The 19126-nt window shown below is 42.6% G+C and overlaps 1 protein-coding gene across 5 annotated transcripts in view; it reads left to right on the top strand.

Annotated features, from left to right (window-relative positions):
- The window catches only part of LOC100767190 (zinc finger protein 60), a 36431-nt gene extending 19915 nt beyond the window's left edge, over positions 1-16516 (top strand). For 4 of the 5 annotated variants that reach the window (XM_027430469.2, XM_027430466.2, XM_027430467.2 and 1 more), the window contains exons 2-6: positions 31-82; positions 1011-1137; positions 3063-3161; positions 4123-4221; positions 13622-16516. In XM_027430469.2, the coding sequence (XP_027286270.1) occupies positions 50-82; positions 1011-1137; positions 3063-3161; positions 4123-4221; positions 13622-16242 (2979 nt within the window). In that variant the 5' untranslated portion in view covers positions 31-49 and the 3' untranslated portion in view covers positions 16243-16516. Of the gene's footprint in view, positions 1-30; positions 83-1010; positions 1138-1519; positions 1570-3062; positions 3162-4122; positions 4222-13621 lie in introns of those variants that run through there. The other variant, XM_027430472.2, reaches the window with a different exon arrangement.
- Positions 16517-19126: the final 2610 nt, after the last annotated feature.

Below are 19126 nucleotides of genomic sequence, written 5' to 3'. Positions count from 1 at the left end.
TCCAATGAAAGGCTTTCTTTTTGTCCCCAGGGGAGGATCCTGAAGAAGAATGGCCAGCTCTGGTTCTCAAGACATGGCCTGTGTAAGTTACACGCTCTCTCTTTCCATGGGGTGACTTTCAGTTAGGTGCCTCTTTGCTGTCTTTCTCTTGTGAAGCTTCCCCAGGACCCCAAGTCCTCCAGCCCAGGCTGCCCCGTCCGTCACAGTGAGGGTTGGAGGTCAGAGCACTTGCTGTCTGTGCCTCTCTCCTGCTACTTCTGGAGTTTTCTCTGGATGCCTTCCTGCACATATGCTGTCTGCTTGGTCTGTGGTCAGGGGGAGCTGTCCTTGCAGAGGAGGCCACAGTCCCACAGGGAAGCAGGGCCTTTGGGGGTTTCAGAATGTTGAGGTGATGGTGTCCTTTGAATCCTGATTGACATCTTTGGTGTTTTCAGGCTGGTGACACGGGGTTTGAGAGTGAACGGCCTGGGTGCATGTGTGTGATGAGATGACCTGCCTGAGGGGCTTTAAGAGAGAGTTCAGTGATGAGAGGGACAGGACATCCAGGCTGTGATTGGAGGGGACGGCAGTCTCCAGAGTTTAGAAAGACCTGAGACACACTGACCACCTTGAAAGTTTTTTTTTTTTAGGGCAAAACCTCTTAAACCTAATATGACAGTAATATGGACTCCTACATTTTATGGGCACTACATAGTTTATTAATGACAAAAAATGTTTATGATAACATCTGAGACCATAATAAACTCAAAACCTCACATTATTTCTTGGGTATTTTACACGGAACCCGGGTGACAGTTCTCTTGTGGGGCTAACTTGAAGGATGAGGATGGAAAGGAAATGCACATTTATTGGATGTGTAGGGTGGGGACCATCGTCCTTTCCTGGGGGAGCTCGTGCAGTCAGGCGCCTTGAGCATTTCCATAGCTCCTTTCCCACTCTGGAGTCCTCTCCCTTCTGTCTGTCCATCTTGAACCCTTCCCCATTTCACTCTGCTGTGTCTGTGGTTTCAGGGCGCAGTGACATTTGGGGATGTGGCTGTTGACTTCTCTGAGGAGGAATGGGCCTGCCTGGATTCTGCTCAGAGGGCCTTCTACAGGGACCTGATGTTGGAGACCTACAGCAACCTGGTCACAGTGGGTAAGGCCATCTGTCCCCAGGAGTGGGGGACGTGTCCTCTACACTGTTGGCTTTCCTCACTCTGAATGAACAGACAGGGCCATCTTTCCTGTGGTAGCTGAAGCTGGGCTTGGTGGCTCATTCCTGTCATTCCTTCACTCGGAAGGCTGAGGCAGTATGATTGCTGTGAGCTCAAGCATGAACTTGGTGCCTCTAGTCACACATGCTATGAACTCAGATACATAGTGAGTGCCAGGGTAGCCTTGTCTACAAGCCCTATTTCAAACAAAAGAAAAGAAAGAGAGAAAGAAAGAAAATGAAATAAGTAAGGAGATAACTCACTAAATAGAATTAGTGGCTAGTGAGATCGCTTGTTTGTTAAGGGAACTGACTTCTCTTGCAGAGCACCAGGTGCCATCCCCAGCTCCATAATGTGACCTCCAACCATCTCCTGTAAGTCCGGGTCCAGGGGACTGATGCTCTCTTCCTGCCTCCATGATCATCTTGCGTGCCTGTGGTACTCAGATGTGCATGCGTACAGACACACGTGCATAAAAGAAAGTAGGCTTGAGTCAATAGAATTCATAACGGGAGGTTTCTTCTGTTGAAAACAGGAGCTTCATGAAGCGCCTGCCTTTTGTCCACACCTTGGAGATCCTCTCAGTGAGCTCTGAGTTCAGAGAGACACCCTGTCACAAAAACCAAAGTGGGGAGCCATCAAAGATGACACCTCACACTGCTCTACACCTACACATACACAACAGATTTACTTGGTAATGAATCAGTTGAATCGATTCAAAAGAGAAGCAGACACATTCTGTCTCCTTGTATGAACACTTCCTTCACCGGCTTTAGTTTTAGGGTGTGATGTTTGTCTTTTTCATTGTGCCGATTGTCAGAATGAGGTGTAAATGTGACAGGAAGAGGTATAAGTTAACAATAATGATGACCGTTTTCATGGCCGGGGGATGTAACTCAGTGGTAGAGCCTTTGCCCAGCACGCTCAAGGTTCTGGTTCCCTCTCCAGCATTACTACATCAATAAATGAAATGAAATAAATAATAATCTCGTGTTACCATAGGTTAGACAGTATTCCAGTAGTCTTTAATCTTAGTAGTGTCCATATCCAGTCAATACCATCCACGCAATCTGAATTGTTGTCATTATTACTTTTGAGGTGAGATCAGGTCTCACGTAGGTCAGGCTGGCTTTGGACTTGCTGTGAAACTAAGGCCGACCTTGAGCAACTCATCTCTCCTTCCATTCCTCAAGTGTTGTGATTCCACGTGCGTGCCACCGTGCCCGGGTTTCAGATGGGAACATTGCACATAGAATCGAATGGGACTTGCCTACATAAATGTCCTTATTATTGAGCTGCAGAGGTGGGGTTTACACTAGACAGTGCAGCCTCTGCGTTCTTGTTCTCACCACTATGTATACGTTTCCCTTATGTGACAAGCCCCTATCTGTGTTTAAATAAGATTAAAACCCTTTTCTGAAACAGCTGGATTCTCATCCAGGTTGTTCCTCCCTCTTCTTTGAAGTCTTTCCTCAACATTATTTGGGCTCTTTAATCTGTTTCTTATCCAGTTTTCCAAGGCAGGGGTCTTGCCATGCAGGGAAGACTGGCCTGGCTCATTCCCCCAGCTCTTGGTCTTACCAGCATGATCCATGCCAAGCTGTATAGACCTTCATAATAAATAGGTCTGTATTTTTAGAGATCTGCACAGGCAGCTCATGGTGGCTCCGCCTTTAATGCCAGCATTTGGGAGGCAGAGGGCAGACAGAGGCAGGCAGATCAAGTAAGTTCAAAGCCAGCCTGTTTTACATATCAAGTTCCAGGACATCCAGGGATAACTAGAGGCACCAAGTCTTAAAAAAAAAAAAAAAAAAAAGAAAAAAAAAAAAAAAACCCTCTACAAGTGTCATTTCTTTCTTTTTTTAAGTGGGAAGCTCCATTTCCAAACCTGATCTGATCACCTTATTAGAGGAGGAGAGAGAGCCCTGGATGGTGGTGAAGGAAGAAACAGACAGACCCAGCCAAGGTGAGTAAGAGGAAGGCGGGGCTCCAGCATGGCCGGACACAGCATGTGGTCAGAGAGTCACCTCATGCCTGACACTGGGTTGACACATTTCCTTCAGAGTGCCAAGACCTGTTGAAGAACACGGCTGAGACCTGGGAAGGACGTCACGGTCATAGCAAAAGCTGTCACAGGGGCTTTGAGTTCATGAGTCAGCAACTTGTTCTCATCTTCCTCCCTCTTACTGGAGCAGTTACCCTCTTTCTGTCATTTTAAATGTATTTTATTATTGGTTGTGTGTGTGCACATGTGTGCAGGTTCCCAAAGAGGCCATAAGAGAGTGTTAGATACAAGAGTTGTGATTTCAAGTATGTACCACCATGCCCGGGTTTCAGATGGGAACATTGCACGTAGAATCTTACAGGACTTGCCTAAATAAGTGGCCTTACTAGTGAACTGCAGAGATGGGCTTTACACTAGACAGTGTAGCCTAAGGGTTCATGTTCTCACCCACTATGTGTATTTTTCCTCTTGAGTGACAAGCCCTGATCTGTGTTTACATGAGATTGGAACCCTTTTCTGAAGCACCTGGCTTCTCATCCAGTTTCTTTTCCTTTTTCTCTGAAGTCTCCTCAGCATTATTTGGGCTTCTGTTTTTAAATCTGTCTTACCAAGCTGGGTCTTTGCTGTGTAGCACAGACTGGCTGGCTCATTCCCCCAGCTGTGGGCTTCCAGGCATGATCCACCATGCCAAGTGGTATAGACCTTTATAATAGATACTGTCTGTATCTTTAAAAATCTGCTCAGGCAGCTCATGGTGGCACACACCTTTAATCCCTGCATTGGGGAGGCAGAGATAGGCAAATCAGGTAAGTTCCAGGACATACTGAGTTCCAGGACATCCTGGGATAAAAAGGGAGACTAAGTCTCAAAAAAAAAAAAAAAAAAAGTCTCTACATGTGTCCCTTATTTTCTTTCTTTTAAGTGGGAAGTTCCATTTCCAAACCTGATCTGATCACCTCATTAGAGCAGGAGAGAGAGCCCTGGATGGTGGTGAAGGAAGAAACAGACAGACCCAGCCCAGGTGAGTAAGAGGAAGGCGGAGCTCCAGCATGGCCGGGCACAGCATGTGGTCAGAGAGTCACCTCATGCCTGACACTGGGTTGACACATTTCCTTCAGAGTGTCAAGACCTGTTGAAGAACATGGCTGAGACCTGGGAGGGACGTCACAGGGGCTTCGAGTTCATGAGTCAGCAAGTTGTTCTCATCTTCCTCCCTCTTACTGGAGCAGTTACCCTCTTTCTGTCATTTTAAATGTATTTCATTATTGGTTGTGTGTGTGCACATGTGTGCAGGTACCCTAAGAGGCCATAAGAGAGTGTCAGATCCCCTGGGGCTGGAGTTACAGGTGGCTACTGAGACTCAACTCAGGTCCTCTGGAAGAGCAGTTAGTGCTCTTAACCTCCGATAAGACGATTTGAACACCTGTACAAACATAAGCACAGTGAGGCATAGCCCATAATTTTAATTGTGTGTCTTCATAATCACTCTAAACAAGGCATGATGGGAAAAGACGATCACCTGAGCTTACCGGCAAGTCAGCCTAGGTTACCTGTCAAGCTCCAGGCAAATGAGAGACCCTGACTCAAAAGGAATAGGTGTACAAGCCAATGAAATATCACGTGAGCACTCCATCTCTTTGGGTTCGGGGGCTGTTGCTGATATGCAGCTCCCGTTGGGTTCAGGTGCCAAAGAGGAGGTTAGAGCCAGTGCGGAAGGAGACTGGCATCGGGTCAATCAGGTTGGCTGCCTGTTTATTGAAAAGAGGCTACACCTTACATACTCTATAATTGCATTGCAGTTTAACCACAAGCAGTATTGAAAGCAGACTTAATTCTGGGGTGAAAGTGGCTATCCACATCATTATAACATTTTTCTTAAGCAAAAAGCAGTAAGTTTAGCAAGAATCTAATTGCCTCCTGTCCTCTTAAGGTTCCGTAGCCATGCCGGGTGCCCGCCTACACTTCCTCCCACTCAGCCTCTGTGGTCAGGAGGTGTCAGATGTGAGTCCTGAGAAAGAAACCCATAAGAGCAATTTGCAGTCTTCAACGGCCGTGGCGCAGTGTCTCTACCATGTATCCCAACAAGCATTGAGCTCTCTCTGAATTGCGTTCCTTTGTGCCTTAGTCTTATAATATGGGCCTATTCCCCTTGCAAGCTCTCGAAGGGGAAGGTCTTGATTGTTACACTTTTTCCATGAGACTGTACCATTCTGATTCCTTCAGTATATGTTCCTGTATATGGAGAGGGGGATCCAGCCGGTCTAACTGCTCAACAGGCGCTGGCTGTTGACAGGGTCCAGAGAGGAGGTAAGGGATAGGTGAGGGAAGGAGTGAACCAGGCCATGGCGATGAGGAGAATGCAGTGTGACCGAGTGACAGTCGGGGTGCTTCTTTATTTATACAGCAGTCAGGAAACTGGGAGAGGTCCAGGTGTTCTGAAATGTAGGTCACATCATTTCTGGACATAATGTTTAACGTTTACTCTGCGAATCTGGGGTCGTAAGTTTATTTATCATTGACGAACTGTGACAGAACACGGTTATCTTCTATAATCATTTCCCCTCAGGGTTAGTCATCCTTGCTAAACAGAGTTACCTTTTATAGCCATTTTTACTCATCAACCCCGTATCCCAAGTTTTAAGAATCTAGAGGTATATATATATGACAGCCTTTTCTCAGCTGGTAGTTCTTGTGGCTCCAAGGACACTAGGCAGAAAAAAGTCTTCAAGCCAGCCCAGGCAGATGGCCATGTCCCAAGCAGTATATTATTGTCAGAGTGCTCAAAGAAAATTTCTCAGGCCAGAGCCGCTGTAGTTATTATTCAGTTTCTGGCATAATACAATGTTTACATTTTGTATCTTTTAGAATTTGTTTATATGTCTAATCCTAGTATTTTTCTGTTCCTTGCTCATGTGGCATGAGCTAATTTTCTAAGAAAGGGAGGTCCTGACACGTCCCTCTTTTATCATCTTTCTACATCATTCTTTTTTTTTTGATTTTTATTTATTTATTATGTATACCCCATTCTGCTTCCATGTACATCTGCACACCAGAAGAGGGCACCAGATCTCTTAATGGATGGTTGCAAGCCACCATGTAGTTGCTGGGAATTGAACTCAGGACCTCTGGAGGAGCACTTGGTGATCTTAACCTCTGAGCCATCTCTCCAGCCCTCTACATCATTCTTAACCCATCAGTGGATGTCCCTGTATAGGGCAGAGGTCACTGCAGCTAATCTACCTTTGTTGCTATACATGCCACACAATCGCCCGAGTGCGCGTGGAGGCAAAATCTGTGGCCAAATCTTTTGGCCCTTTAAGTTTATTCATTTATTTGTTTTTGACTATCTTGTTGCTGACTGAGTAAGTGTAGGCGCATATCTTTTAAGAATGTCTCATAGCCTCATAAAGAGACCTCTGGCTTTCTATGTGCAGCACAATCTCCAAGGCAGAAAGAAAGCCCTTCAAGTAGATAAGGATATCTCCCTGAAAGTGGGAGAGTGGTGTGTTCAGGGGAAGCTTAGAAGCAGTACTCCTTCTAGGAGTACTGAAGGAGTACTCCTAGGAGAAGGCGTAAATGAGTCTTAAGAAATTTCCCGTCAACCCACCATCACTAAGTTGTACGATATTAAAAGCTGCCCCCCCCTTGTGCCTCCCAAGCATGCAGCCATCGGAGATCAAAACCAAAAGTGGCACAATGACCGTCGTGTGGCTCGGCTTTGCTGGATCTTTGTCAGCAGCTGTGCCGGCTTTATGACTTTTGCCCTGCCCATCTTAGATACAGCTGTGCCACCGTGGGGCATATCAGATCTTGTCATTTACCCAGTAAGCCACTCAGCGTGAGCATCATTCTATACTTCTTAACTCAACTCTTGCCCTTAATGGCCTCAGGTACTGAGTCTAGACCATTATTTTTCTTTCTTTGTTTGTTTCTTTCTTTTTTTTGGGGGGGGTGGGTTTGAGACAGGGTTTCTCTGTGTAGCTTTTAGCGCCTGTCCTGGAACTCGCTCTGTAGATCAGGCTGGTCTCGAACTCACAGAGATCGCCTGCCTCTGCCTCCCAAGTGCTGGGATTAAAGGCGTGCGCCACCAACGCTTGGCTCATTGTTTTTCTTGATCGATTTTCACCCCTGGGACTAGGTATGCCCACTTAGTAAATCTTTAAATAAAATAAAATCCGCTGGGACATTGGAATTGGACAAAATAAACACAAGGAAAAGAGCCCAAGAGAAGGCGTAAGGGATGGAAACCGACTCGTTTGCACACTCATGAATCCCATACAAACACTAAACTGGAGGCCATATCAGTGAGTGCACAGAGGACCTGGTTGGGCGGTGCCAGCCCTGGGCATTGCTGTCTCAGGCCCTGTGATATCATAAGAGCTTTGATCATGTTGATTTAGAGCCCTTGTTCTCTTGGTGTCTTCCTTCTCTCTGGCTTCTACACTGTTTCTCCCCACCTTCTCTTCTACGGGGTTCCCTGAGTCATGATGGGAGGGATTTGATGGAAACATCCCTTTAGGACTGATTGTCCCAAGAGCTCTCATTCTCTGCATAGCATCTGGCTGTGTCTCTGGATTTGTTCCCAGCTGCTGTAGGAGCAAGCTTCTCTGATGATGGCTGAGCAAGGCCCTTTGTTTGAGTAAAACAGGAGTATTTGCTTCTATTCCAGATTCCTGAGATCTCTAGTCCCAGGTTCTTGTCTACTCAGTCAGCGTCAGGTATGGGCTGTATCTTGTTGAAGGGGACTTAAGCCAAGTTATACATTGATTAGTTTGTGCCACCATTGATGTAGCATTTTTTGCAGGCCGGACACCATTGTGGAGCCAAGGTTTTGTGTCTGGCTTGGTGTTTATGTTTCCGTTTTTTTTTTTTTTTTTTTTTTTTTTTTTTTTTTTTTTTTGCAGAGTTCCTTCATGTACCCAAGGCTCTGAAGCATAGAGATGAAGGCTCTAAGTAGGCTTCAGCTTAATGCCTTCATGGCCAATGAGTTGTACGCCTTGTCTTCAGCAATGTGGCCTTGCTCTGAGTTTGTGGACAACAAAGTTCTTGTCTTGGCAACAGACTGGGTTGTTTGGGGGTTCCCGAGGTTCCCCTTTGGCCCACAACTAAATTAGATGTAATCTAACTCTGGAACTGGAAACTTCATTTGGAGACAAGATATAGTCAGGTGTAGCTTTGATTCCCCCATTATGTGGTAATTTCATATATATATATATATATATATATATATATATATATATATTGTGTGTGTGTGTGTACATATACATCTATTTGGAAAGCTTCCACTGCATTAGGTTTCCATACTAACCTTTATATGAACCCAATTTTAGCTGTCTCTCCCCATATATGTCCCTTGTCCCCCTCTCCTTTCCCTCTGCCCCCTGGATCTTCCCATTCCTGTCCCCACCCACTCATAACTATCTGCTCTGTTTCCCTTTTCTAACGAGAAATATGTCTTCCTCTAGTCCCTTACTCTATACCTACCCTCTGTGGCTCTATAGATTGTACCTTGGTTATCATTGCTTTTTCAGCTAATATTCTTATATAAGTGAATGTGTACCACATTTGTCTTTCCGAGGTATGTGGTGGTATCTTGCTTAAACTAATAAACTTGTCTGGGGAGTCAGAGAATGGAGGTTGCAACCAGCTAACCATAGAGGTCTGGAGGTCTATACAGACAGACAGGAAGTGAGGTAGCTGGGCAGAAACAGGATATAATCAGGGAGAAACAGGAAATCGCTCTCTTGTCTACTGAGACGCTAAGGAGGTAAGGTGTGCTGTGGCTTCTCCTTCTCTCTGATCTCTTAGCATTTCCCTCTATATCTGACTCCAGCTTTTTATTAGACCATTAAAGAACTCCATTTACAGAGATATCATAGGTTACCTCAACTGAGGATTATTTATTTCAGGATTATTCATTTGCCCTCAAATTTAATGGTGTCATTGTTTTTGATAGCTGAATAATAGCCCATCGTATAAATGTATCTCATTTTCATTTTTTATTTTTTTTAAGGGCATGTAGGTTGTTTCCAATTTCTGACTATTATAAATAGAGCAGCAGTGAGCATGTTTGAACAAGTGTCTCTGTGATTGGATGAAGCATCCTTTGGGTATATGCTCAAGTGGTATAGTTGGAGCTTTTTCTTTTTTTAAGTTTTATTTTTTAATTGTACTATATGTTTTTCCCCACTTCCCTTCCCTCCCCTCTTCTTTCCACCCTACCCCTACCCTCATTCTCCCAATTTACTCGGGAGATCTTGTCTTTTCTTTTTCTTAGGTGGATCCATGTATCTCTCTTATAGTCCTCTTTGTTCCCTAGGTTCTCTAGGGTTGTGGCCTGTAGTCTGGTTGTCCTTTGCTTTATGTCTAATATTTACTTATGAGTGAGTACATATTACATTTGTCTTTCTGGATCTGAGTTACCTCACTCAGGATGGTTCCATCCATTTGCTTTCAAATTTAAGATGTCATTGTTTTTTACCACTGAGTAGTAAGTACTCCATTGTATAAATGTACCACATTTTCCTTATCCATTCTTCGGTTGAAGAGCATCTAGGTTAATTCCAGCTCTGGCTATTACAAATAATGTTGCTATGAACAAAGCTGAGCAAATGTCCTTGTGATGTGAGTGTGTGTCCTTTGAGCATATGCTCAAAAGTGGTATTACTGGGTCTTGAGGTAGATTGATCTCTAATTTTCTGAGAAACCAGTATACTGCTTTCCACAATGACTGTAAAAGTTTACACTCCCAACAGAAATAGAGGAGTGTTCCCCTTACTCCACATCCTCTCCAGCATAAGCTGTCATCAGAGTTTTTGATCTTGGCCATTCTGGTAGGTGTAAGATGGTACCTCAGATAGCTGGATCTTGAAGTAGATTGATTCCAACCTTCTGATGACCCACAACACGATTTCCACAGTAGCTATACAATTTTACACTCCTCGGCAGTGGACACCTGTTCCCCTTATTTTATACCCTCGGCAACTCAAGTGGTCACTTGTTTTATTGATCTTAGCCATTCTGATGGGTATAAGAGGAAAGCTCAGAGTAGTTTTGATTTGCATTTCCCTAAAGTCTAAGGATGTTGAACTAAAATTTAAGTGTGTCCATTTTAGTTTTCTCTTTTATAATTCTCTGTTTAGACCTGGACCCCATTATTTATTGGATTATTTGTTTTCTTGATATCTAGTTTTTTGAGTTTATATATTTTGGGTATTAAACCTCAATTGGTAAATTGGAAAAATCTTTTCCCACTCTGTAGGCTGCACTTTGTCTGAATGACAGTATCCTATGATGTTCAGAAGCTTTTAGTTTCATTTATTTCTTGCTTATTACTTTTTGTTCTTCATGCCTGTGCTGATGGTGTTCTTTTCAGAAAGTCTTTTCCTGTGCCAATGGGTTCCAGGCCACAGACACTTTCTTCTCTTCTGTCAGCTTTGGTGTATCTAGTTTCATGTTACGGTGTTTGATTCATTTGGGGTTGAGTTTTGTCCAGTGTGATAAGCATGGGTCTCTTTGTAGTCTTGTTCACACACCATTTGTTGAAGATGCTTTCTTTTTTTCTAGTGTGTATTTCTGGCTTCTTATCAACAGTCCTTAGGTGTGTGGATTTATGTCTGGGTCTTCAGTTTGATCCCCTTGACCAATGTGTCTGTTTTTCTGCCAGTATCATGCTGCTTTATGACTTTATGACTCTGTAGTACAGCTTGGAATTAGGGATGGTGATACCTCCTGCAGTTCTGTTATTTCTCAATATTGTTTTAGTTATTTTTTTTAAATGTGTCTGTGTTTGCATGTGAAGATGAAAATTGGCCTTTTCAAGATCTGTGAAGAATTGTGTTGGAATTTTGATGGAAATTGCAATGAATTAGATTGTTCTTGGTAGGATGGGCATGTTTACTATATGCTCTGTTTGACCTGAGATAGCGTTCCAATCCCTAGGAATTGAATGTTTACCTCCTGAAGAGGCCAATTTGGATGCCAAGATTCTTGAGTTGTAATGGTGATGTCTGCCCCAGTGTTCAGCAAACCTTCAAATGTAACTATTTATCTGTACTCTTAGTTTTGGTCTTTGGTCATTTATAGAAGTCTGCCAAAATATACGTTTTTGTTTTTTGGGTTTTTTTGTTGTTGTTGTTCCCTCCATGAGTGTTTGATTCATCCTCCAAAGCTAATCTACCATGTAGAGCAATCTGATTTGTTTTTACAATAGTCACTGGATTTCCTAATTGTTCTGGGAGGATTGTCCTCCACAGTAACTGGGAATGACTGGACCATGTTCGACATGGGGGACTTCGAGAGGTCCCCCAAGGAGTTTCCCGATGGTTAAGGGTTTCCTTGCTTCTCTATTGCCAATCTACATTCATTGGTCCAGTGTTAGCCTTTGTCACATCTTCTACATAATCCATAAGGTTGAGGTTTTCTGTTTGAATTATTCCTAGAAGAAGCATTATTTCCAGGAATGCCTTGTCTACAGTTTCTTCTCAGATGTCCTATTGTACCACAATTTATACATTTGATATTTTAATGTCTTTTCATACCTTTGGAGATTGCTTCTGCTACCCAAGCCCCAGTGTTATAATCAAATGTCTCAATATTGGCTGTGTGCAGGATCCATTCATCCAGTGGTGCTGATCTGACCTTTAAGGGCCCAAGCACCTTTTTGCATTCTAAATTCACATTTTCAAAAGCCAGAGATTCAATGAGTACTCAGCTAGCTTCTGGATCTGCTACCCTTATTTGTACCTCTTTAGTCAATCTTTGCAAAAATTCACTAAAAGGTTCTTTTGGGGCCTTGTATAATCTTAGTATATGACTCAGTTCTTTTCCCTGGTTCTTGAATATTGTCCCAAGCATTCAAGGCTGCTGTGCAGCATAGGGACAAGATGTGTTCATCATATGTAGCTTGAGTATCAGCATCAGCGTGAAGGCCCTCACTGGCCAGCTGTTGGTGGCTGACACCCTTAATCCCAGCACTCGGGAGGCAGAGGCAGGAAGAGCTCTGTGAGTTCGAGACCAGCCTGGTCTACAGAGCAAGTTCCAGAACAGGCTCCAAAGCAATACAGAGCAACCCTGTCTCGAAAAACAACAACCACAAAAAAATGAAATAAAAAAAATAAAGTCCCTCACCAAGAATTTTATCTTGGGGAGTCGTATAACCTTTCTTTTTGCTGTGATGTTCAAGGGCTTTGGCCTCTTCTCTGCATAATGATTGCCGCTTCATCTGTGGACCAATTTCTAGGACAGCTGAAACTAATTGGCTCCAGTCATTTGGGGGTTAGTCTATATGTTGTAACCCATGCATGACTCTACTAACCGTCTCACATATGCTGAATGCATGCCGTAAGAAGCTGCTGCTTCCTGAATACTCTTCAAATCTTTCATACGTATTGGCTGCCAATGACATTCCACAAATCCCTCTGGATGTTACTTATTTTCTCGTTTTTCGGTAATAGTAACAGGATAGACCAAAGCAGGTGATAATGTTATGACCGTTGGTAAGTCATCTCTGACTCTGAAAGGTGCTGGTGATGTTACAACTCTTTCATTCTCCTTCCTTTGTACCTCAGCTCCTGTTGTATCAGTTTTAAGGTTTTTTATGGCTTGTAATCTATTCACCATTGTTCCTCGGAGTGTTTGAATTTCCTGGACAGTATAAACTTCCAATGATTTCATTATCTGGATGGCATGTAGATTGTCTTCCAAAAACAATGTTATCTGCTAGCTTCTTTTATTCATCAGCCAATAAGAGAAATATATATACAAAAGGACTTTCCCCATCATGAGACTAGGGAATTGGATTAGGACAGTAGGATAGATAAAGAACTGCAGTTAGCCTAGCTACTTTCCTGACTGGAGGTTCTTAGTATTCTTTAAAATTATAAATGAATTCTACCCCCCCTTTCTTTCTGCTTTTTTTTTTTTTTTTTTAGCTTGTTTTTGTTTTTCTCAGGCAGAGTCTTACTATCTAGACAATGCTGGCCTGGAACTCATGCTGCTGCTGGTACTACTGGAGCCTTTCTGCTGGGGTTACAACTGTGCGACCACCACCAGCACAGAGTTTTACCTCCTTTTTAAGAATTCCAAGTCATGCTAGTTTCCTTATGTATTTGTGTGCTATCTTTTTTTTTTTTTGCCTTACCAAAGGGTGTTTATTTCAAGTAGTATACAAAGCACATAAGATTATTTCATATTCGTTTGTTATAATCTCATTAACCAGACATTTCTTACCCGTTTCTGACCTGTTTTTACTGTAAAGAGTATTGTCTCACATAAACTTTATTATTGCTGCTCTGTTTGCTCCTGTTCATCTTCTCTGACATTACTTTAGAATCTGGCCTTTCATTTAATAGACTTTTATGTTCCAGGAAAATGTGTTTGTGTTACAGGAAAATAACATAGCCTTTCTCCTTTTCTTTCAGATTTGGAGTCATGTTATGAAGCTGAAAATACATCTCAAGAAAATCATATTTATAATAGAAATTTATTCAAACAAGGCATAAAGAAATTAAGCAAAACATTTGGCCTCAAGGCATCTAGTTTTAATAATGGCCCCAACTATACTACATCCAACGAACTACCAAGTTATCAAGGAGATGGTTATCAAAAGATTAGTAACAAGGAAAAGCTACTTCCTAACACCTTCCAGACTCTTGCTCACAATATAGAAAAAACATATGAGTGCAAAGAATGTGGGAAATACTTTAGTTGTAGTTCAAATCTTATTCAGCATCATAGTATTCATACTGGAGAGAAACCCTATGAATGTAAGGAATGTGGGAAAGCCTTCCGACTTCCCCAACATTTTGCAAGACATCAGAAGTCTCACAGTGGTAAGAGACCTTTTGAATGTGATGAGTGTGGAAAGGGTTTTCAACTTCCTAGTGTGCTTAAGTATCATAAAACCATTCATACAGGTATAAAACCATTTGAATGTGAGGAGTGTGGGAAGTCCTTCAAGCGATTCTCCCACCTTGTTGAACATAGGATCATTCATGCTGATGTGAAACCATTTGAATGTAACGAGTGTGGGAAAGCCTTTAATCGTCGCTCAAACCTCATGCAGCATCAGAAAATTCATTCTGGAGAGAGACCCTTTCAGTGTAAGGAGTGTGGGAAGGCCTTCACTGTTCTGGCACACCTCACTCGACACCAGAACATTCATACTGGAGAGAAGTCTTTTGAGTGTGAGCAGTGTGGGAAGATTTTCAGTTGTGGCTCATTCCTTGTGCAACACCAGAGTATTCATACTGGAGAGAAACCCTTTGAGTGTAATGTGTGTGGGAAGGCTTTTCGGCTTCAGGTATACCTTTCTGAGCATCAGAAAACTCACACTGATGAGAAACCTTTCAAGTGCATGCTCTGTGGGTCAGCCTTCAGACGTAAGTACCAGCTTAACGAACATCAGAAAATCCATACTGATGAGAAACCCTATCAGTGCAAGGAATGTGGCAAACTCTTTCGTCATCATTCAAATTTGATTGACCATGAGAGTATCCACACTGGAAAGAAACCCTTTGAGTGTAAAGAATGTGGAAAAGTCTTTAGACTTAATATCCACCTCATCCGACATCAGAGGTTGCATAGTGGTGAGAGACCTTTTGAATGTAAAGAGTGTGGAAGGGCTTTCCATCTGCCCAGCCAGCTTAATTACCATAAAATTGTTCATACAAGTATAAAACCTTTTGAATGCAAGGTATGTGGGAAGTCCTTCAAGCACGTCTCCACCCTTGTTCAACATAGGATCATTCATGCTGATGTGAAACCATTTGAATGTAACGAGTGTGGGAAAGCCTTTAATCGTCGCTCAAACCTCATGCAGCATCAGAAAATTCATTCTGGAGAGAGACCCTTTCAGTGTAAGGAGTGTGGGAAGGCCTTCACTGTTCTGGCACTGCTCACTCGACACCAGAACATTCACAGTGGAGAGAAATCTTTTGAATGTAAGGAATGTGGGAAGATTTTCAGCTGTGGCTCATTCCTTGTGCAACACCAGAGTATTCATACTGGAGAGAAACCCTTTGAGTGTAATGTGTGTGGGAAGGCTTTTCGGCTTCAGGTATACCTTTCTGAGCATCAGAAAACTCACACTGGTGAGAAACCTTTCAAGTGCATGCTCTGTGGGTCAGCCTTCAGACGTAAGTACCAACTTAACGAACATCAGAGAATTCATACTGATGAGAAACCCTATCAGTGCAACGAATGTGGGAAATACTTTCGTCGACGTTCAAATTTTACTGAACATCAGAGTATCCACACTGGAAAGAAACCCTTTGATTGTAAGGAATGTGGGAAAGTCTTCAGACTTAATATCCATCTCATTCGACATCAGAGGTGTCATAGTGGTGAGAGACCTTTTGGATGTGATGAGTGTGGAAGGACTTTTCATCTTCCCAGCCAGCTTAATTACCATAAAAGCATTCTTCATACAGGTCAAAAAATATTTGAATGTGAGGAATGTGGGAAGTCCTTCAAGCGTGTTTCTAGCCTCGTTGAACATAGGATCATTCATGCTGGTGTGAAACCCTATGAATGTAACGAGTGTGGGAAAGCCTTTAGTCGTCGCTCGAACCTCATGCAACATCAGAAAATTCATTCTGGTGAGAGACCCTTTCAGTGCAAGGAATGTGGAAAGGGCTTCACTCTTCTAGCACAGCTCACTCGGCACCAGAACATTCATACTGGAGAGAAATCTTTTGAGTGTGAGCAGTGTGGGTTAGCTTTCAGACTTAAGTCCCAACTCAGTCAACATCAGAGAATTCATACTGATGTTAAACTCTTTCAGTGCAAGGAGTGTGGAAAGGACTTTATTCATAGCACGGGCCTTCGAATTCACCAGAGAATCCACACTGGTGAGAAGCCCTTTCAATGTAAGGAATGTGGGGAAGCCTTTCAATATCATTACCAATTTCTTGCACACTTTAGAATTCATACTGGCAAGAATCCTTACGAATGTACACAATGTGGGAAGTACTTTACTTGTGATAGAGACCTTAAATTACACCAAAGAATTCATACTGTTGAGAAACTTTACCAGTGTTAGGAATGCGGGGGGAAGGCCTTTAGTTGAAAATCCTGCTTGGTTTGAAATGGTAAGTTTCATATTGGTAAGAAGTCAATGTAGAAAGGCCTTTAGCAATAATTCTACTGTAGCAGTATATCCGAGAATTCATACTGGTGAGAAACCCTATGAATCTAAGAAATGTGGGGAAATGTTTAGATTTAGTGTCAGCCTTCACTGCACAGTGGAGAAGTCATACTGGCATGAACCCCTATCACTGTGAAGAATGTGGAAAAACCTTTCATTTGAGCCCTTCTTCAACATAAAGGAATCCATGTTGGTTTGAAACCCTATGAATTGAAATAATGCAGAAACATTTATAAAATTAGCTCAGCTCTCAAATCTCCTCCAAGAGTCCATACAGTTCCTCACCCCTGTGAATGTGAAGAATGTGGGGACGCCCTCTTTGTAAATGGTGAGCCTCCACAGCATCAGAAAATCCAGCATTTTCAGGAGTCCTGTGCTTTTACTGAAGAAGGACACGCCTTTGTATGAAAATTTTCCTGAACATCAGAGAACTCATATTGACAAGACTGTGAGGGAAAAGGATGTGAGAAGAACTTTATTCTGCCCTAGGATTTGGTCAGCATCAGAGTGTTCATATACTATTGATAATGAGAATCCCGTGGAGAATAAGAACGTGGGAAGTCTGTTGTTCAGAGGTGACACTCTGTTGATATTTCAGACAGCGGTGGCCATCGTGTTCTTCATTTACTTTCTTCTCGTTCTATAAACTTAACTTGTCAAACGCTGTTCACCCAGGTCGGTCAACTTAGGGAAAACAGTTATTGGAACTAGGTTTATCTGAGGCTCCTTCCTTGTCACCATTAACGTTCTACGGCTCCCATCATGCTAACATAAATATCCTGGATATTTAGTTTCCTTCTGTATAATTTGTTGATGGCCAGCCCAGTACCAAAGTTGTGAGAACATGGTTATAATAGGTGGTAAGATTTTTCAAGCGTATTTGGTTAATGTCTGTGTTGTGTAAAATAGCTTTTACGTTTTATTCCCATGGCATTACTGTAACTGACATCGCAGGCTGTTTGTTCTTTACGTAGTTTAGAAACCCCTCATGTATTCATCTACTAGAAAGTTTTAAACAACCTCATTCTATATACATCTAATGCACGAAAGAAATAGGAAAGGATTTGAATTGTAAATCCATTAAGTATTTGTGTGGAGTTGTTTTTAAAAAACACAGCTATTGATGAAGAAGTACTTTCTAAAGGGGTCGAACCCATAAAAATTTCAAAAGGTAAAATTCTATAATTTATGCACTTCTCCCACACAGTAAGATAAAATACGTTTGTAACAGGGCAAGAAAGTCCACAGGATCATCCATCTCTTATTCTTACTTGGGCATTTCAGGTTTAGGTAGAATTTGATTTCCTTGATGGGGAAATCTCATGGAAAATTACCCAAGTCTATTCAGGGAACCTGAGATCAAATTGCCCCTGCTAATTTACCCAGCTTCTTTAAAGAGCCTGTGTGTGCAAACCTTCCCCTGCAGCTACTGCTTATCTTGGCTACTGTTAAACTGTCTACTTGGGCAAAAGCTCCCCCTGCAGCTGCAGAGCAAGATTAGAGGAGGTGGGATTTGCTTTAAATGCTTGTGACTACACTTAGGTCCTGAGTACCTGAGTGTAGTCTCAGCTGGCTGGAATAAATACTTGTAGTTGGATATAAACTGTCTGAGTGGTCTTCCCTGGTGGGGTCCCCATAACTTATTAACAAAAATAGCCAAAGTGAAACCATTTATAAAAATAAATTTGTGAACCAGGCAGTTGTGGCACACAGCTTTAATCCCAGCACTTGGGAGGTAGAGGCAGGTGGATTTCTATGAATTCGAGGCCAGCCTGATCTACTGAGTGAGTTCTGGGACAGCCAGGGCTGCACAGAGAAATCCTGTCTCAACCGCCCCCCAAAAAAATGTCTGAAAATTTTCATACATATGGAAAAGTTTGACTAGTCAACAACACACTTCTGGATCATCATCTAGATTGAAAATTGTTATCAATTTTCTGTGTTGATGCTTTTTTCTGTACATATGGGTATTTGGGGTATAACATTAAGAATGGTTTATACTTGGGTATACTAGTGCATGTCTGAATCCTAGTAATTGGAAAGCTGAGACAGGAGGATTGGGAGTTAGAGGTAAGCCTAGCTACATAATAACTTCAAGTCCAGCTTTGACTGTATAGAGACCCTTTATCAAAAGAAAATATGTTGTAGACATGACGTGTCATCCCTTACTACATCAGCCAAAATAGAATATCATCTATTCCAGGGAGCAATAATTAATACTTAATGATCCAGAATTTTATGACATTCACAAAATTGTCATTGGCCTTCAAACTGTCCATATATATAATTTGGCCTTGCTTTGTCCTTTATTAAATTTTCAGTGCTGATTTAACCCAGTGCCAGGCTCTCTGGCAGGTAGAGCTGAGGGAGCACCTAGTCCCTCCAGTCACTCCCTTGGGACTGAGCTGGATGTTGAGTGTCAATGACCCAGACGCCCTCATCCCCCAGCTACCCAGGAGAAACACACTGAGTCAGGAGATTTGTCAATGCAAGATCTCTTTGTATTGCAACACCAGGAACTTACATAGGGTTGAGGTAGGGGATGGAAATCTTAGGATGGGGTAAGGTGGCATGAGGTGTAAGGACCAATAGTACTCCATCAAGCTGGCAGTTAGCTAGGCAGGGAGCATTCTTACATCAGGCCTTGCTGAGTCACTCGTGTGGAGGTCACAGGCCAAAGACGTCACCAAACTCTAGCCAGGCTCAGGAGGTTACACTGGGCCTCATGTCCAAGCCTTTTTTGGCCCAACATCTCAGGGCCTTGTGGGAGGTAGGAATG

The sequence above is a fragment of the Cricetulus griseus genome, chromosome 9, assembly GCF_003668045.3.
Source record: "Cricetulus griseus strain 17A/GY chromosome 9, alternate assembly CriGri-PICRH-1.0, whole genome shotgun sequence".
NCBI lineage: Eukaryota > Metazoa > Chordata > Mammalia > Rodentia > Cricetidae > Cricetulus > Cricetulus griseus.
Note: the sequence above shows the minus strand (reverse complement) of the source record. Positions and strands in the feature narration are given on the sequence as shown.